Below are 20,310 nucleotides of genomic sequence, written 5' to 3'. Positions count from 1 at the left end.
AGGGCACTGAACCTGAAATGAGCTCTTACCTATTTCACCTTTGCACCGTACACAGCTTACACACTTGCCTCTTTTGGTTATGAGATAATGAGAGGAACATCAATTATGTCACTTATCTTTCATTAAGAGATCGCATGGACCTTCTTACGCACACACACACGTATAGTCACTCACATAATGGCAGCGTGTTATCACCAGATGACTAAGACAGGAATAACTGACCTCATAACCACCGAGGTCAGGGAGTCACGCCTGAAGATTTGGGGCCCTGAATTGGAGGGAGGATTTTGGTAAGCTTAGGTGCTTTCTGCACTCCTGCTGTCTTTCCACTCGCAGCAATCTGAGATAGATGGTGAGCACAGATCAAGATGAACAGATGCTGGTTCAGGGGAGGCCAGAGATTTAATTTGATCAGTCTGCAGTTAACAGAGATTCACTTTCTCCCCTGATCAGATATAACATTCTTCCATCTCACTTGTTTTTGAGATGAGAAGAACTTCAGGGAAAGTAAATCGGTCATTGTTCCCAGTCCCTGATTTATTAACTTTTTCATTTATTCATTAACTTGTGGTTATCACATCACCTCCTAGTGGCTATTCAAAGGCATTGTAGTGTCAACAGATGACACTGAACCAGGATCATTCACTCACTTCCTCTCTGCAGTTCTTTGGAACTGTGTAGTTATAAAGGACGACATGACAGCTCCCCAAAAGTGAAGCCAAAACAGCTAGATCGCCCCCTGGTGGCTGGCTGCAGTATAGATCATAAATCCTGCCTCCTCCATGTTAGTGGATGGGACATGAGCCAAACTTAAAAAGTCAAAGTACACGTCAAATAAATTTTTCCCAAAGACGGTTTCTATCATTTTAGGTAGTTCTTTATCACGCTGGTGTATGTTCTAGTGTTCATTTTTCTAATAAGTTTGGTAAGGGCAGCAAAATATGGGCGGAGTAACCAATGGCAGTAACTGCAGTCTCACTCCCGTTCTGTAGTACATGATTTGCAGAGGAATGTGTCAATCATGATGCACCTGCAGCTACCTTCCCGCCCCCAGCTCTCACGAGCCAATGGTAGCCTGGTCTACTGACAACAGGTTTGATTGTCTTTGAGAAAGAACCAAAAACAAATGCCATGTGAGGATAAGGACATTACGTTACTGCAGCATGTCTAAACCAGCGAAACTATCTGACTCATCTGAATAGAAAATAGGAGACTATTGAAGGAGCGAGTACTCCAAAAACAGAAGGATTTGTTGTTCAAATATATTGATCCCGGAGTGTTAGCGAGGATGACGGCGCGCCGCTTCAAGTCCTTTACCACCGAACCAAGAGGCAGCAGGAAACTGAAACCTGTTTGTGTTTATTTCATGTGTGTGTTTGACGCACGTGAGGAAGTGGTGTACAGGAGAGCTTTGCACTAGTTATTTCGTTTGAGGAGCTAAAATTGGATTAGCAGCAAAATAGCTGTACATGATGCTGTCATGACTCTGCTGTAAATAATGTAGAACAAGGTTATTGGAGTTATTATGTAGACCTGTTTGGTGCGTTATTTCTATATGGATATACAGTATATATAATATTGACACTGTGGGCACACTAGCGTTGCTAAAAGGTCAAATATTTTGTTGGTTTCAGTCTTTCACATGATGATTTTCTACTTTTCTCTGATTCATATGATTGCATGTTGACATTTTGTTGATTAATTAATTGAAATAAAAATTGATAAATCATGACAATGGTAATATGCGTGTAAGAGTCTAAATGTTTTTGGGTAATGCTTTATTTTATTTGAGTTTGCAAATTCAGAAAAAAATCCTTTTGTTTTGTGTTAATAAATAAATATGGTGTACACTTGCAATTAATTAATTCCAATTAATTTCTATTGTAACCCAGATAACCTGTACTGTAGTCCATAGACGGTCAGCTGACATGTGGAGAAGTTTCTAATAATAAAACAATGAATGAATATTTACTTGGGGTTCAGTGGAGCAGTTCTTTCAAGGTAATTCATATTTTCCCTATAATTAGTCTCAAATGTTATAGTTCTTTCCAGAAAACTTCCTAGGAAATTAATAGGAAACTATGCCCCAGTTAAATTAAGTGTTACGTAGTGATCAGGTTGGAAGTGCACACCAGCCACAAGCCAGAAACGGGTGCATTTTGGTCACACCTGTAACTGGCAGGTCATTGCTTTTTTGAAACCTCTTTAACCTGTAGATGTGGGTCATGACCTAATTATAAACAAATTAAAACATGACAGTTTTAGTGGCTGTACATACAGTTTTATATAAATAAACACTATCATACAGTGAAACAAATGCAGTCAGTTACATACAGGAAGTAGAACCGAAACTCTTTAAGACTCTTTGTGAAGGTCCAACCAAATGCCTACCGAATGACTATATGCCTAGTTTAAACAAAATAAAATACAACCTCTCATGAAGCATCCATATCATTTAGTTTTTATGTTTCTGTGTATGCTCCCGCCTGGCTTACTTTAATCTTACAAAACATCCTGTAATTTGTTGTCATTATACATTTTAACATAATACCTGTAGAAGTAATAGCAGTGACTTCATGAATGGCTTGTAGAGCTGCAAAAAATAATACAGCAGATAGCATAAAGAAAATCAGAAATAAAGTAATTGTCATGGCTGTCAACACCTGTAGTACAATTTTAAAGTTCTCTGTTTCTCTGTGCAGTGTTTGCGTGTAGAGGACATTGTACTTCCTTTTCTTTGAAACAGTCGTCATAAGGAAGCATGTTGTGAAACCTGTTGTGAAACATGTAAATTTAAAGTATTCGGGGTGTTGATATATCCAAAAAAGTACCAATTTCTATACTGGGCATATCCTCTGATGCATGAAATTAATGAAACAAAGGAACAACATGCTGGTTTTCTCCATTTTATATTTTTTTTAAAGTATAATTAAACTTTTAGTGCATCTTTTATAAGCAATCAAGATAACAGCATCTGATTGTCAAGAATTTGAAGCATTAAATGTTGCACAAACTTTACCTTAATTAAAGGGAACTTTAGTGGGAAATGTTAAAAATCAATTCTTCAGTTTAAGTCGCCATTTAAGTCTTATTTTAATCAAAATGTCACAAAAGTCCTATCTCTCTCTCAACCCCTTGGCATGATATGGCATTCAGCATGCAGATCAGTCATAAACCGTAAATGTTGAAAACGCTGAAGTGCCGGTTTTGTTTTTCCCCTGATTAAACTTCAATGATATTTTCCGTATCACACCGTCGTCGCATGTTGGAGTCGTCTCGTATTCTCACACTACAATCATCATCTGCTCACAGAATGGAGCAGGAGGCGCTGCGCATGGGCAGGTTGGTGGGTAGCTTGGCGTACTGGTGCCTGACGCTGTTTCTCTTCATTTTAAGTATTGGACCCGGGTTCTCCAGCCCTTCAGCGGGCGGCGAAAACTCCGGCAGTGCGTTTCCTTGGGGCACATCCAGCCTGGCCCCCTTGTTGTTCTTAGTCTTTTTGTCTTTCTCCTTCTCCGGAGGCTCGGCCGAAACGGCGATGGGCTCGTTGGAGGCCTCTGGTGGGGGCAGGATGTCCAGGGGGAGGTCGCTGGGGCTCGACTTCCCTTCAGCTTGCTCCTCATTGTTGGTGATGAGGATGTTGGAGCCCATGCACTTAGCGTTGATGCTTATGGAACTAGTGCAGTTACACATTAGTAGAGTTTCTCAGTGATTCATGAAAGACATAAAAAGAATTGTCTTGAGTGTAAAATCAAATATTTCTACATTTTGCCCCAGGGATGACGGTTGTATAGACACTCAGATCTAAGATAGTGTTTATTCCTGCCCTACAATCATATTTTCTTTAAAGCCCCCCTCAAGTGTATTTTTGGTTTCTATGATATTGTATATTTATTTGAGTCATTTCCTGACTATTTTGCCAATTTTCTTTGACAAATAATTTGTGCTCAAAGTTAAAAAAAGAGGGTTGTTGCTAAAACAGGAATATAACATGTGACTATAGAAGAAGCTGCAGGTAATACGCTCTCATGCTCTCCTCTTTATCGAAAGCAGCTGATGCCGCACGCCGGTGTTGTGTCCAGCCACACCGCACCACAGGACGGATCATAGACACCTCCAAAAGGTCCCAAAACTGCATTTCAAACGGTGGACCTCGGCAACATGTCTATCTGTCCTCCGGTGCGCTGTGGCCGGCATGCAGCGGTGCAGCAGCAGCCAGACGACCGCCTCGCCACAAGGAGACGATATAGAAGGAAGCGAGTGAGAGGGAGTCGGTGTGTTGTGCTGATTCCTGTCTCCTTTGTGGTCAATTCAGTGCCATATACCTAGCTCTGTTTGAGAAAGCATGTTAAAAAACAGGAAGTAAAACTGGCTGGAGGGTGGCTTTAAACCAGCAGATCAATCTGTCCTTGTTGACCATATTCCACTTATATTCAACAGAATCAAATCATTTATAATAATTTTTTCCAGAACAGTACAGTTTTCATAGTCACCTCTTTTCCAAAAAAAATAATATTGAAACAAGGAACACTGCACTGTAGTAAAAGTAGAATTAGACTATGTTATGGGGCAGAATCATTTTTAATTTTATGAAAAACTAGTCTCAAAGGCATCACACTAAAGGAACTTATTTTTGTAGTGCTGTGTTGCCTGTTTTGTCTCACTCCGCTTTGTTTTTGTCTTGCTTCAGTAACCCGACGGTTGCACTGCCCCATCTGAGTAAAAGTTTAGTTTTTGCTGGTCAGCATGACTCCTTCAAACAAACAAAAGCACCTAACACAGCCTCTCAGTTTGCTTGCTGTCTGGTGCTGCAGGGGGCAATGAGCACAGCTCTGACTAAATCAACAGGGGGCATCCCGAGTCCACACTGTGCACAGAAGAAAAGTGGTTATTTGGTGCTGACTGCTCTCCTTTTGTCTACTCACCCATTAGAGCTCTTGTCCTCAGAGTCCTTCTGTTCACCGCTGTAGCGCAGCTCTGCCGGGGTCTTGAACGATAGATCTCTCTTTCCTTTTAGCCAGTAGGTCTTCATGTAGCCTTTACCCTGGGAGATGTTAGGAAGATAGTGTGTTGATCAGATATGTATGAGTGTATGTCTCTAAAATTCATCAATATTAAAACGCCTTGACTATCAGGTCCAAAATATCTTAGAACTGGCTCAAGATGGAGTATTATAAAGAGTATATATAGAGTATTATAAAGGGCTGCCCTCCATACTGAATTACACAATTAGTCGTTGTTTTTGTCTTCGTTGACTAAGATTTCCTTAGTCCACTAGTCATTTTTTTTTGTTTCTTTCATGCTGAAACTCTGGTTATGGTCATCTCTGGTAAACAAATTTAAAGTAGTGCTTTTGTGTGATTCTTTGTGCAGAAATTCAGTTTTAAGGCCCTGACACAACAAGCCGACGGTCGGTCGTCGAACAGTTTGGAGCCGTCGGTGAGCGTTTGTCGGCCTAGTTTTTTCTGTGTGTCCCACACCGTCGGCTCTAGTCTGCCCCTGTCAGAGTTTTTCCGGCCGATTCAGCATGTTGAATCAGCGGTGGCGCCCGTCGGTGAGAGAAATCACTCTGATTGGCTGTTCAGCTTAAACGAATCGGTGCACGAGAAGAGAAATGGAAGTGTGGAAAGCAAGCCAACGAGTAAAGTCAAGAGGACGCACACAGTTTGTTTCATATACGTATAATAACAATAATACTTATATATCCGCCGTCCTCTGTCTTCCGGTTTCCCTTTTTGAATGACAAATACAGACTACCGCCGCCTGCTGTTGTGGAGAGGTATTTCCTCTCACGTCCGTGCTAACTGGCTGTAGTCTTCGCGGTGTGTTCGAGTGCAACTTTCTGGCCAAGACAAAGGCAACGTGAGGCAATGCAACTGGTGGCCTTCATCGGCGCTATAGTTCTTTGGTGACAGGTTGGTGCGTCTGGGCCTTAACAGATCTGTCGATTAAGACAACTAATCGCTTAGTCAAAAAAATCATATGAGTGTTAGTCAACTAAGTAAATTACCGCAACTTACTCATCGTCATCGCAGCCCGCAGGTTTTGGTTGCTTAGTAATGGTAGGACAACCTTCGTAGCACCTTGGATAAAAGGATGAACGCGGCACGGCTGGCATTTTCCACACGTTTTTTTAAGATGCGGCATGTGAAAGAATTTCTTTGGTTGAGGACACCCTAGTATTTTCAGTAATAATCAACAGCTGGTCTCTCTGCACAGGCAGGTGTGCCATTTTTTCTAATTATACACCTCTCATCTTGGGATGAAGTGCCTGAAGTATTACAGCTACATGACCGGCTAAACCTGACATGTAAAGTATTAATCATAATGTCCATCTCAATCAGTGGATGGTGGATAAGAAAGCCATAATTTGCAGGAAGAAATGACAAGCAAAAGGTGTGTGTCTGTGGCTGGTATTCATGGTCTGAAATTAACTTTTTTCACTGTCTGCCACTGTGGCAGGCAAGTATTGTTTTTGTCTGCCACTCATACATTTTATCTGCCACTTTTGAAATCTATGTGCAAAATGAAGGAATAACATTTTAGATCTGATGTCATTCAATGTTCGATATATTTTATATTCTAGGAGGGGCCCTATTTTTCGGGGGTGGGAGGGTACTGTACACAGTAATGTACTATACTTTGTTATTGTCATCTATAGTGGTAATTTGCATACATTTTTTATTTCTATTTAAATATTTGCTTTTATTAAAAAAAAAATCTTGGCATTAGTAGTTTTACTTGTGCATTATAACCTGCTTACAGCTCGCATTAGGACGTTAGGAATCGGACAAGGAACCGGTTCTCAAACGGAACCGATTGTCTATTCCAATCCCGAGCATTTAGTCTCCCTGCAAAAGTGGCGGGTGGCCTGACGATATTACTACCACTGCTAACAATTTACCCGCATTTGGCGGGTGGCGGATGCTAATTCAGACCCTGCTGGTATTAACCACTCACCTTCACAAAGATTTTGCCCCTCTCCTCAATGCTATAGGGCTCATGTTCCAGGTGGTCTTTGGTCGTCTGACTGATGTGTATCTGCATGCCCTGCTCAGACAGACGCACATACAGACAACTACTGTTAAAGCGTAGTATTGAAACACAAGCTCCATCTGCACAGAAACCTTTTTTAAAATCAACAAAGGGAAGTGAAAACATTTGGGCTCTAAAATGAGAGTTCATTCAGGGCTTTCTTCCCTTATGGGAGTGTACAGTAAAGTGGCATTAAGCTCTGCACAAACTGCCTCGCTTTTAATTTCTTTTCATCATAGAACACATTTCCCTCAAAACATGACATTAGCGTACATTACTGTAAGTAATGGAAAGCAAATGAAGCGATTTGCCTTTGCATTAACTAAAAAGCAGCATGCACAATGGCGTCATTAAACAGAAAATGGTTTTCCATACTAATCTACATGAATTTGATGGAGGGAAATCATGGATGTTGTTGCAGTTATTTATACTATTGCCCTGGGTTATTGAGCACATTTTGCTGGGCGATGGGTTGTAAAATATGTTAGTGTAGTCACCACTCCGTTGCTCTCCATCCTTGAGGCTGTATTCACAGTGTCGCCAAACAGACAGTAGCGAGGCATCTTCAGACCCACCACGCCAGCTACCACCATACCTGAGTGAACACCTAAGGGAGAGGGAGAGAGAGAGAGAGCAGTTTATAGAACCAAACATGAACTGATTTATTCATAAACTGCCTGAATACATGTTTTATTGCAGCTATTGGCAAATATTCCTTACGGACTCAAACTGATTCACAGTAGTTATTTAGCTTGCACTCCTCACATAGCCCACATTCATCCAGGCCCTTAAATTTCAAGGTTATCTTTATAAGCAACCAATAGTGACAACAGAGGGAGTCAAGACTACAACCTGCAGAAAATATATCCTTTCTCCCGTGTTTTTGAGTGGAAAATACAATTCAAACAATTCATTCATAAATTGCACTTCGTATTTTACCTTGAAAGGGGCAGCAGTCACTTAACATGACAAACAATCATAGACTGTATACAAGTAGTGGACGTAGTCACCATGAAGTCACCCATTGGTCTGAGGACTGCCGTCTTAAAACCTCGAGTTTGGTATTTTGGCCGTCGCCATGTTGTTTTTTTTGCAACCAGAAGTGACACAAGAGAGGGTGGAGCTAAGTACAACCGAATGCTGGATAAGACATTTTCATGCGACCAAAAATGTTACAATTAACTTTCATGAACTGAAAACACACTGTCAAAGGGTTAAAGTTCTAAGACAAAAACACGGACAACACCCAGACCGGACAACGCAGCTGTAACGACCTGTCAATCAATCAAAGTAGCCACGCCCTAAAGTATACCCTGCTTTATGGTATATTTGACTCTAAATGGGACCATAATTTAATAAATGAACATCATGCTGTATTGAAGAAGACTTGAAATTAGCGATTTGAGATCATAAACTCATGTTTGCAATGTTTACTGAGGTAATAAATCAAGTAAGAAGTAGGGACATTTTCTCATAGACTTCTATACAATCAGACTTATTTTTGCAACCAGAGGAGTCGCCCCCTGCTGGCTATTAGAAAGAATGCAGGTTTAAGGCACTTCATCATTGGCTTCACTTCTCAGAGGTAGCCCACTGGAAACAATATTATATTTGTGCAGGAGTGGTAGATTTGTTGGTTAATACTAATTTCCTGAATTTCCAGCCTTGACTGGAAAGATGTTGTTTTTTTTTGCCATTAGAAAAAGCAACGTATTCTTCAGGAGTTTAGTATCATATATCGATTGGTGACCTGTCACGGGACAACCCTCTAGCACAATGCATGCTTGTATAGGCTCCAGCGGCCAAGACCCTGATCAGAACAAATGGTTTCTAGAATAGATGGATGAATGGATGTTTAGCTCCCCATTTTGTTTGTCGATCAGATCTCTGCTCTGAGTAGTAGGCTTATCTAGGCTCTAATGCGCCGTCATGACTTATTTATATCAGTTACAGACCATAAGATCATAGTATTTGTCACAGGTCATGCCAGTTCCCTGTAGTTGATCATAACTCATAACTTATTTAATGCTTCCTTAGTTCAAAATATTTACTCACAATTTACGCACCTCAATTCCAGGAGCCTGATTGTTTCATGTCCTCAGGTAAAAAAATGATTTTACTAAATCTTAAACACAGGTAGGGATATACAACTGATAAAAAAACGTGATCCATACTGTGAAAAGATGTCAGTGGTTAGGGTTGACATCAGAACAGCGACCCCTTGTGACAGTAAGGAAACAGTGTCTCGAACTGTGTACTTTATCTAGGAAAAATCTTTCTATTGTGTCCCAAGATCTCAAGATTATATTTTGGGGGCTGTCACTTAAAGGTGGTGGTTGAGTGGATAAAAAATACCTGGACATGTCTGAAGTACAGGGATCAAGACACTGAATCAGTAATGGGTGTCTGACCCTGAGCCGTGACCTCCCGATTGCAAAATCCAAAACAGAGCGGTGGTTTCTGGCACAAATCCACTTACTTCCAAGGTGCAAAAAGTCTGAAGAGGTCAAAACTCCAGCAAGAATTTGTAGTACAGAGAGCAACTTTACTGTTAGACAGATGCCTTTCGGCTTGTGGCCTTCATCAGGGTCATTCCGAAACCCAAAATAGCAACTTAATCTGTCTGTGTTATCATAGCTAAGCCACTAAAGCTCCAGATAGATATACTGCTCACCGACTCTGATCTGGATGTTATCCCCGGTGGAGGGGTCTTTAAGGTGGTCGATAGAGCTCAGCATGTCCAGGGCCATGTCGCAGATGTGGTGCGCGTGAAAGGTGGTCTTGTTGGGCACGCCCGCCACCACCATGTAGGCGTCACGAATCGTCTCCACCTGAACAGAAGGGAGAGTGACAATTTGTACATTGTGATAAGAGACTGAACAAAACTTTCTGACTTGTTTTAATCCCAGTTTTCCCACTTTAAGAAACAGGAACATTCTGCTGGAATTTTATACTACATAATGTAAGGATTTTACTTTCGGGGAATGGACAAACCTTAGAAGGCAACAAAAACTGACCATAAACACTTAAAAAAATGTCAAAGATAACTCTGCAAGACATTTTAAAGTAAGTGAATCATATGCAGACACATCAGGCTGTGCCGCATTCTTGGTCTGACCTTGTAGACGTTGTGCTTCTCGCTGAGCGTGTCGAATACGATGTAGATCTCGTTGAGCATGTCCACCACCTGCATGGGTGTGATGTGGATGCAGATCTCGTTGAATTTGACCACGTCGCTGAACAGGATGGTCACATCTGGGAAGACCTGGGGATACATACAAACATAAAGACGTGTCAATCTCACACTGTGAGCAAACAGCAGTATACTCCCCTGGTGCCTATATACCAGACAGAGATGCTTGTGAGTAGCTCAGGGTCACTCAGTCATTGTTATTGTTGTATTTTAGTGTGGATGGACATTCATTCTTGATTAGTTTGTGGTAATGTCATTTTTATTTTGAAATTTTGTATGTTGGATGTTGCTGCGATTGAAGTCTTGTTCTTCTGTTGTTTGCAAACTTGTTATTTTGCTCGTCAGAAATTGGCAGTTCCATTTCATGTGGAGGTCACTACCGAGCTAAGAGCACTGTTGCATGGCTGACCCCTGAACTCAATGTGCAGTGGGTCGCCGGAACTAAAAGTGCTTGAAATGCAAGATGTGCGCTGCCTTTGAGTAAAGTGTGTGCTGTGATCACAGCAGCATATTATTTGGATTGCAGCAAACATCTATGCCCTCAGTTTAGCAGTTACATTGTGCATATTGGCAGTGATATGTGTTTTTTCGAGGACAGCTATCATTGATGACAGCACTGCCGTGTACCTGGCATGTCTCCAGTGCAGTGATCCCCTTCCTGAGGCGGTCGGCCACAGCTTTAGGGATCATGGCGTACAGCAAAGAATCTCCTCTCTTCTTCTCTTCGTCCAGCTTCTTGATGATTACCATCAGCTGAGCATATTTTTGTTGCTCCTAGAGGATCAGAAATGGGACAAAGGAGTCTACAGTTACAGTCTCACCTCTTTAAAAGCTCAAGAAACCCTCTTTGCCTTCTCTAATCCTCTTAATCCACACCTCTCCTGCATGACTGAAGTGGATTTAATGGGTGAAATCAATACGGGAGCAGAGCTTCCACCTGGGCTCACCTGGTCAGGCTGTTCTTACATTTTGTGCACTCAGCGTATCATATAATATGACTTCTGCTTTGAATCATACAAGTCTTATTTCAGTACATTTTATAAGGCGATATGAACCACCTCAAACTGCCCCCTGGTCTGTGATTTTGTACAATTGTACAATTGAGTTCCCTATAGTTGAAGTCTGCTTTGTTAGTCCGATGCTCCATCCCTGCAGACTAAGGATTCAGCGGTTTTTCATCACCTGGTCGAGGGCCAGCTGCAGCTCAGCCGATTGTTGTGTCCCGGCCAAAATCAGCTCTCTGCTGGAGTCATGCAGGTTCAGATCATTCACATACACACCCATCTTTATCATGTCCTCCACTGTCTCTATACTGCAAGAATAAGGAGAAGAAAAGCAAGAGAATGGAAATGAATTCACTGAATTAGCATACATAAATTCAATCTCCAAAATTAGATATACGATTTGGGGGGAAAAGCAACCCTAATTTCTGTGAAACAATTAAGGATAAATAGGGTGGCAACACACCACGGAACATAACTGAAATTTATTTTTCTGCAATTGGTATAAAATAAAGAAAAGGAGTTTCCAATATTACATACACACTGACCCCCGTTACAGCTGGCATTGGCACAGAAAAGGCCATTTCTAGGAACCAAGTGGACCCGTGAAGACGTCTTGTTCTGAGTCAAAACCGTTAAACACAGTCAGTCTGTATAGGCTGTGGTCTTACATTGGTGTCCCCAAGAAGATGAGGGAGTCCCACTGGGGGACGTATTTCATCTGGCCCTTCAGGTGGAGAGGTTTCTTTGGAGGCTCCCGCATGTCCTCAAAGATGGTCTCACTAACCTTTCCTGAGAAGAACCATGAGGGACAACCAGGTCAACAGGACTGTGGCAATTAAAAGCATGCTAGCAAGAAGTGAAAAGGCTCCTACCGGTGACAGTCTGGAACGCCAGCAGCTCAATATCTTCCCCTCCAGAGTTTGCAGAGCTGTTGTATTGGGTGAGAGCGCCGCTGTACTCTTGGTCTGAGCCCTTCATCTCCTCCACTTCGTTGGCCTCTGATGGAGGGAGAGCAACAGAATCAGTGAGAGGATGGATGACTGAATGAACAACCCGATCTCATGGGCAATGCGTATAAATAGCCATTTCTGCATCATCATCCATTTGTTTGTGGACTGCCGTTTGGAAGCCTCGAGATCGCCATTTTGGCCACCACCATCTTGGTGTTTTGCAACCATAAGTGACACGAGAGGGTGGGGCTGAGTACAACCGAACGCTGAATAAGACATTTTTTAGGCGACCAATTCATGAACTGAGAACACACTGTCAAAGGGTTAAAGTTCTAAGACGAAAACAGGGACAACTCCCAGACCGGACAATGCCGTGGTAGCGACCTGTCAATCACAAGGTAGCCACGCCCTAAAACATCCTCTGCTTTATGGTCTATTTGACTCTAAATGGAATCATAATTTACTAAATGAACATCATGCTGTACTGAAGAAGACTTGAAACTAGTGATTGAGACCATAAACTCATGTTTACAATGTTTACTGAGGTCATAAATCAAGTGAGAAGTAGGCTCATTTTCTCATAGACTTCTAAACAATCTGACTTTTTGCAACCAGAGGAGTCGCCCCCTGCTGGTTATTAGAAAGAATGCAAGTTCAAGGAACTTTCGCATTGGCTCCACTTTTCAGAACTGGAGGTTGCCCACTGGTGAAACATCTTTTCGCATGCCATTTAATGCCACGTTGTTACGTCACTTAATAAGTCACAAAATAAGTCAACGAGACTTTGGAACACGTACACCAGTCTCCTGGATGACCTTCCTCTGTTTGTTTGTTTGACCCATCCACCTCCCCCAGTCACTTCTTATACTACGTCACTTGCTCTTCCTCGCTTGCTCTGAGCGTCGTTCGTTATTCTACGTTACTAACTCTGATCGCAGCATATTCACGCGGATACGTTTACATTGCAGTCAGTACAGACTACGTGTCGTGAAATGACACAGCAAAAGCAAGAACAGTGTTGTCATAGCATGCAAAATGACTTAAGAAATTGGCGTGTCATTCGTATGGCATTTGCTGAGACCTGACTGTTATGAACCAGGTTGTGAGTTAAGCAAGTGAGTGAAAGGCATACATGTGTGAATTCCAATCACACAGTCAGGCAATAGCCGAATGGCAATGAGAATATATTACAAATTCATCGTCTTGTTACAAGTTCTGTCCTAGTGCGTTCTTGATGGTTATGTTCTGGATTGTTACGTTTCCTTCTTACACATAACACTAAGATAACAACTGGTATTGTCATTTCTTCTTGAAAACATTACACCCGTAGCAATATGCAACAAATGACTCTTCTTTATTCAAATCTTTTCATCCGCTTTTATTCTGCCATTCACCAGGCTGTTTGATGTGTTACTGTTTCATTATGTATGTATTTAAATATAGTTATATGTGCTTTGATGATGCAGTGCATTTAACTTTCTTGTTGAATGAACAATAGTCATTCGGCTCCGATCAGTTTGATATTCATTTCCACCTGAATATATTATAAATATTTTATTTTGCTCTGTCCAGATACAATGACCTTAGGCAAAATGAGGGAGTGACTCGATGGACATTTCTTGATCCCATCCATTTGAAATGAACCTATTTTTTATACATAATACATTTGAAATGATTGAAATGGAGAGGATGAGTACCTCTTTCTTCTTCCCTCTCGTTCTCCTCCTTCTCCTCGGGCTCCTCCTTGCTCAGTTTGGGGATGTTGACCTTCTGCTTGCTCTCCACCACCGCTTTAGACAACAGCTCAAACACATTGTTCAAATGGGTGTAGATCTGAGGAGAGAAAGCAAAAAAGATTTGTGTGGCTTAGTAAGTTCACAAGGCAGTAATTTAAAATCACGTGAGAAATTTAGTATTTACAAATATGACAAGAAAAACTGGACCTGTGAACTCACATTAACCCAGCTGAACTCCAGCATGGGTCTAATCAGGGTGAACTCCTCGTCCACCTTCTTGCCCTGGAGGTCGGAGAAGACCTCTTTGAGGCCGTCACCGATGCGGTACATGGTCATGTCGCGGCGGAAGATGACGCTGAAGGGGAACATGTCGAAAAAGATGCCCTGCTTCATCGGCAGCTTCTCGTAGCCTGGCGCCGTTTTCTGCTGGGGCATGCGGTGTTTGAAGGCGGCGTTGTCGAAGTTCATCTTATAAACCTGGATGAGCAGTGTGAAGTTAATTAAACCTTTGAAATACAAGTCAGGTAGTGTTGATGTTTTTGTGGTGCTTTTGAAACAACCTTAACTTCTTAACTACAGTCGATAAACCAAAATTATTGATGTAATGAAGTATTTTTATAGTATAGTATTTATTTTATTTATAACTTTGAGCTTTTGATGATGTGTATAATTTAAAAAGCAAAAAAATCTCACAAAATATGTTTTTTCTTTCTTTCTGGAAACAGCTATTTACCCTTTGGAAAAGAGCACCAGAGCATCCATACCAAAATATTTATATTTACAATTTAAATTATTAAAACTTTAAATTTCCAGAATGTTTTATTAATGAATGTCTCACCTTCTAATAAGCCATTAAATATAATGTTAAACATGTGTGAGTCATTAATTAAAAGTTGTGGGTTTTCCACCTTCTATAACTGAAGTCAAAACGTTATAGTTACAAATAGCTTATTTGTGATCTATAGAGCATTAAATTGTTACTAACATCAATAAAGTAATTATTTACATCTTATAAATAAATATGCCGTATTAAAAAGTGAGGCCAAAATAAAAATGAAATGGATACCAATGGACCTCATCAGGTACTGTATGATAATAAGTGTAACCTTGGGTTAGTGGATAGTGAAAGGCTCGCTGGCTATTTCAGTAATCCAAACAGTGACTTTCTGATTATGAGAACAACACTTCAACAACAGGGTGACATTGATGTTAGCTGATACTAGACCGTAAGACAACAGACATATGAGAGGTTACACAATTCACATTTGTTCTCCTGTAAATTCATAGTGTACCCAGAGTCCCATCCCAATAAACACTTATCTCCATCCAATAAACACTTGCTGTCTGAGTGTCAACAAGAACTCCGCCTGGCTGGAGGTGATGGAATCATTTCCGTGCTGCTAGAGCTGACACGGGGGTCAAGGTCGGACGCTCGACAGCTCGACTGATACTTGACCTTATAGCTTGAGTACATACCACATACGTCATTTTCTCCGTCTCCTCTTTAGACAGAATTTCCACTTCGATATCTGTGTTGTAGAATTGCCGTCCCACTTGAGAGAGCTGCCCTGCAAGAGACAATTACACACGCCGGTTATGGATGTGTAGAGGTCAACTTTTGCTTGTAAGACATTCAGACAAAATGGGCTTGTGGACACTTCATTTCAGAGTAAACTGAGGAATTTACTCGAGTCATTTTGAATCAATGATTGAATAGATTGACCTTGTCTGATTGGCATGGCAACTCATCGTTTATTTTACTTTTCAACACAGCATACCGTACATAACGCTCATCACTTTCAGTTTCTGAAAATATTTTTTTTAACGGGAGGGAAGAAATTGAAAAGGTGAAATTATTAACCATATAAAAATATTGAATAACTATTGTATCATTGATTTTGTTGATCCCATATTCATCCGTTTTCAACATTTTCAATTAAAACAATTGAAACCGAATGTGATAAGCTCAAAACCTACAGTTCATTAATGTATTGTATGTCTTGGATATGTTATTCTGTTTACTACAATTTACATTTATTTTGCATTACTATTTTGGAAATCACACTCCAGTGCTCTGAATGACTTTTCCAACTATCATATCTACAGTATGGAAATTAATGCGCAGAGACTTGGAAAGTATATTTTCCACACACGGTGAACATAATTTTGCTTTTATGTCATCGAAGTTAAATGATCTTTCGGTGGTAATGCAGCTGGAAGTGCAGATTGGTTTATTTGTAGTGTATTACAACCAAATGAAAGGCATGTTATACACTGTTCATTGTCTATCTCAAGCACGTTTTGACTGAAATGATAATAAATTAGACAAAATGAGATTGTGAAACGGAATATGGCACCGTGATGTTTTATACAGTATGTCGATTATCTTATTTTCATAATTTTGGGAAGCTAAAATTGGATTGAAATTGGATTGATTGCAAAGCCCTAGCAGAAACCCACACATAAACACTGGGTGGAGATCTCCTCTTTGCACAACAGAGAGGTCTTGGGGTTGGGGATCAAACCCAGCTTCCTGTTGATCACCCACTGTTTCCCCCGCCGTGCAGCCTCTTGTTACCTTTGACGAACTGAGTGAAGCCCTTGCGGGTGCTGCGGTAGTGCAGCGTGAGGCTCGTCTCGCACTCCTCCTCCACGCAGAAGCTCGGCGGCTGCACTTTGGGGAAGGAGAAGCGAAAGTACTCGTGCAGGTTGTCCAGCTCGTTGATGAAGTCGCGCACATTTCGCCCCAAAACCTAGAAAAGATGGGAGATATTTAAATTGTAAACATTAACCATGGTTTATATAATGTGAACAATACTTCAATATAAAGTAATTTTCCATGTTGTCAGAATACTTTGTAGTGAGAATCTATTTTGGTGCTAAGCAGTCATTGCTCTTGTGTTTCCTCCCACTTCCGAAAGCTCACTTTTCAACCCCACAATAGATACTGATACTGACACAGTGTTGTATTTTCTATTTTTGTTCTATTTTTGAATGAGAAAATTCAGGCATCAGGTGACAATTCTGGTATCTCCTCTCATCATCCCACTGTGTGTGCATGTGTAGACGTTGGCTACTTCAAAGTTTGCGAACTCTCTCCCCCTTAATGGCGGCATTTTGAGGCTGATGGATCCGCGCGTTACGCACCGCCTCTCCGGCAGTGCCCGGCTGCATTGAATTAGGAGACGGCCAAGCACCACATACATCTGCTCACGCATTTTCACTTTGTACACGAGCAGATCCGTTTCCTCAGCAGAAAACAGCTCACTTCTCCAATTTGCCAAATCTGCCTTTGAAAAACAATGCACCAATGTGCACGCATACCTGGCTTTTAAAGGAAAGGGGAGATGACACTGATTGATTTGATTCCTGCTACACCCAAAACACACATATGATTAATTAATAAGCTAATTACAACCTGTTCGCCCCTTGCGCTTTACTTTGCGCCCAGATTATGCACCGTTTAACGAGCAAAAGTAGAGTTGGACACGCCCTAAATGCACTTGCGCCATGCACTTTAGACCATGCGCTATAGATTGTTAAAATGGGCCCCACTGTATGATCGGTATATAGGGCCCACTGGACCCAAGTGTCAGAGACCAGGTGAGCAGGATATGCATTTAGTCACTAATGTATTGTCAGTCAGTGATGGAGCATAGAAGGCAGGACATGAATTCAATGCTGCTGTTGGCTAAAGACAACCAAAGGACAACCTTTAAGATCCGCTCATATCCGTAGTTTCCGATCCTCTTGACCATATAGACCCCGAAGGCGTACATCAGCTCATCGTGGGTCTTTCCCAGAACTTCTCCTGCTGCCTTCGCCAACCGCAGGATCAGGTTGTCACTGTACAGTAGAGGGAAACTCGTTGATTCATTTTTGTTTTGACGTATTCTTGCTTATTAGGGCTGCCTCCTCTTAGTCAATGCGGAGTGGCTTATTTCTCTGGTAAACACAAGATTTAAAGTGGTGCTTTTGTGTGATTCTTTGTTGAGGAAACTCAGTTTTACAGATCTGTCAATTAAATCAACAATCGACAAAATCGTATGAGTGTTAGTCAACTGAGAATTTCTTTGGTTGGGGACAGCCCTATTGCTTATAACTGCTATTTGTCCCGATGGGATTTTAAACTCAGCTTTTCAGTAGAGACATGACCAAACTGTAAAAACCTGATTAAGTTCAATCAAACAATTTAATGCAGGAGTGAGCACAACATCATCGAGTCTGTAAACAGTCTCTAAATTGTCAAAACAATAAATGAACAATACAAGCTTTAAATGTATAATTATTTAGCACCACTGTGTTTAACGTAACCGGTGGCGGACTTGTTGGACCATGTGAACACATCCTCCCTCTTTCATTCCTTCAACCACTTCTTGAAAAGGTTGGCGTTGTGATATTGCGCAGATACAAAAAAACTAATGATATCCAAGTCTTTCATAATGTTTAACAGTGGGTGTGTTTCTCCTTTTCTTTTCGGCATACATCTCTGCAAACTGTTGGCTGGTTGGTTTGTGTACAACGCTCAGAGCTGGCTGTAAACAGGCAAGAGGCCGTGTGTTGCAAACTGCTGTAGAAACCCCAATTGAGACGCATATTCTGAATAAGCTGTACACATATCCAAAGAATGCTCCTAAATCCTGAATAATATCAGCATATCCCACATGTCTTAATCAGAAAATGCTCCATTTGGAATAAAGCCTAATAAAGAATATCCAAACGGAATATGCCTTTTACATAACCCGTATCAAATTCTCAATATTGTCATATTTGAAATGCTGCACTTAAATGGAGCAATCGTCTAAGCATCGTAAGGTTGCTGTGCTATTATCCTTGTATGCTATGACAGTGTTCAATAGTCGTCTTTCCATTCATTTGTCGAGCGAATTTAAAGCAAACTTTCGAAATGTCGCAAAAAAAAGCAATGCGAATTGGGCGCATTTCCATCAACTGGTTTGGAGCGATCAGACTCGGCTACAGCGTAGTTTCATAAATTGGGCGCTATAGGCTATGCATGACTGTAATCTTATGTGTGTCTACTGACTCTTTTGCCAAAACACAGTGTTTGTTGCTGTTCAAGCAGTGAAAACCCACAGTATTAAGCACCACAGTATAATGGGGAAACGTGATTTACAAAAACAACAACCTACTTGTACATCTGATGTCGGACAAACTTGAGGTGTGGTATCTCGGCTCGGTTCTCGATCAGCCTCCACACATCCTCTCCATAGGATTCATTTATGTAATCGTTCACTGCTTCTAAGTACAGGCCGTACATCTTAAGTGGGTTGGAAACCTCCAGATTGACGCCGAAGTTAACTGCTCAACTGAGGAGAGACAAAGGGAAGAAATGACATGATCAAAAATGCAGGTTGGACTCATCTTCGTTCGGGTCAGCAGTTTAAAATATCACCGTTGAGAAAATCTCTTTAAAATCCATTTTATTCTTTGAGAGGACAGACCTTTGGCACCGTCTTCTTGTGAGATTAAAATAAGACATTTTGCTTAAGTGTAACGAGATCTTTCAGTGCCAAAAGAAAATGTAAATGCATACTGCTCTATCCACCTGCATGAATGGCCGGAAAGAAGGAAATTTGCCCACACACAGCCTCATGAAACCTCAGGTAACCTTCTCAGACTGCCAGCTACCTCTAAGAAAAGAGCAAGCTTCTCCGTAATGGAAGTATTTTATTCGTGACTGTGCTGTGCCTGCTGCAGCTGCTTTGTTCTACACTCGCAGTAAAATGTCACCGCCGTGGCAAATACAAGCTACTGAAAAAAAAATATCACAGGGAAATCAGGCAGCCTGTGATGCTCCCATCCCACCAGTTAACTACAGTAACACATACATAAAATATAACCAAAAAAACAGGATGGGAAAGTGAAAAAAGAAGTCCCCTTACCTGCAGTCCCTGACTCCTGTGATATCTTGGTGTGCAACTGTGCCAGCCAGCCAAACAGCCGCAGCATCGCTCCCTGCTGAGAGTTTCCACCTGCAGCTGACATGTGTGCTCTCCTCTGACACTTTCTTGTCAGGTCAATAGGTGACCGGGGCCAAAATAGCAGCACCAAGGCATGTTTGTGGCAGGTAGCAGGAAAAAAAAATGTTTTTCAGATTCTCAGCTGCGTGGACTGGCAAACATACTGGGTTTAATTTGTAAGACATTTGTATGGAGATGGAGTCTGTGGGTGGCTGTTATACTGTATATGGGAATCCCTTAAAAAAAGACATTTTGTGTTATGTAAACCGAAGCGCACAATGTGAGGCTCATTATCCCAAATTAGCCTGTACTCTTTTCGCAACAACTCATTAGGGCGAGCAGGTTTCTTGGCTAATTACTTCAAATTTGCATAATTACGGTCAGGTGCACATTAAACTGACGGGCATTGTG

At 41.3% G+C, this 20,310-nt stretch overlaps 1 protein-coding gene across 3 annotated transcripts; it reads right to left on the bottom strand.

The window, feature by feature from the left end:
* Window positions 1–1,968: 1,968 nt before the first annotated feature.
* Window positions 1,969–19,971, bottom strand: LOC141778634 (soluble guanylate cyclase 88E-like). Of its 3 annotated transcripts, none has more exons than XM_074653016.1 (17): window positions 19,485–19,711; window positions 19,069–19,245; window positions 17,632–17,764; window positions 16,497–16,671; window positions 15,395–15,486; window positions 14,138–14,395; window positions 13,880–14,015; window positions 12,105–12,230; window positions 11,901–12,021; window positions 11,411–11,540; window positions 10,856–11,002; window positions 10,154–10,300; window positions 9,710–9,866; window positions 7,533–7,642; window positions 6,961–7,050; window positions 4,926–5,044; window positions 1,971–3,676 (listed from the first exon to the last, which is right to left on the bottom strand). In XM_074653016.1, exons 2-17 carry the CDS (start codon window positions 19,194–19,196, stop codon window positions 3,307–3,309), a joined length of 2,439 nt encoding a protein of 812 aa, XP_074509117.1. In that variant the 5' UTR covers window positions 19,197–19,245; window positions 19,485–19,711; the 3' UTR covers window positions 1,971–3,306. The 3 variants fall into 3 exon arrangements, with proteins under 3 accessions (XP_074509118.1, XP_074509117.1, XP_074509116.1); XM_074653015.1 differs by lacking the exon at window positions 19,485–19,711 and adding an exon at window positions 19,822–19,971 and having other exon boundaries at window positions 1,972–3,676; XM_074653017.1 differs by lacking the exons at window positions 17,632–17,764; window positions 19,069–19,245; window positions 19,485–19,711 and having other exon boundaries at window positions 1,969–3,676; window positions 16,379–16,506.
* Window positions 19,972–20,310: the final 339 nt, after the last annotated feature.

This window comes from Sebastes fasciatus, chromosome 12 (genome assembly GCF_043250625.1).
Source record: "Sebastes fasciatus isolate fSebFas1 chromosome 12, fSebFas1.pri, whole genome shotgun sequence".
Classification (NCBI taxonomy): domain Eukaryota; kingdom Metazoa; phylum Chordata; class Actinopteri; order Perciformes; family Sebastidae; genus Sebastes; species Sebastes fasciatus.
Note: the sequence above shows the minus strand (reverse complement) of the source record. Positions and strands in the feature narration are given on the sequence as shown.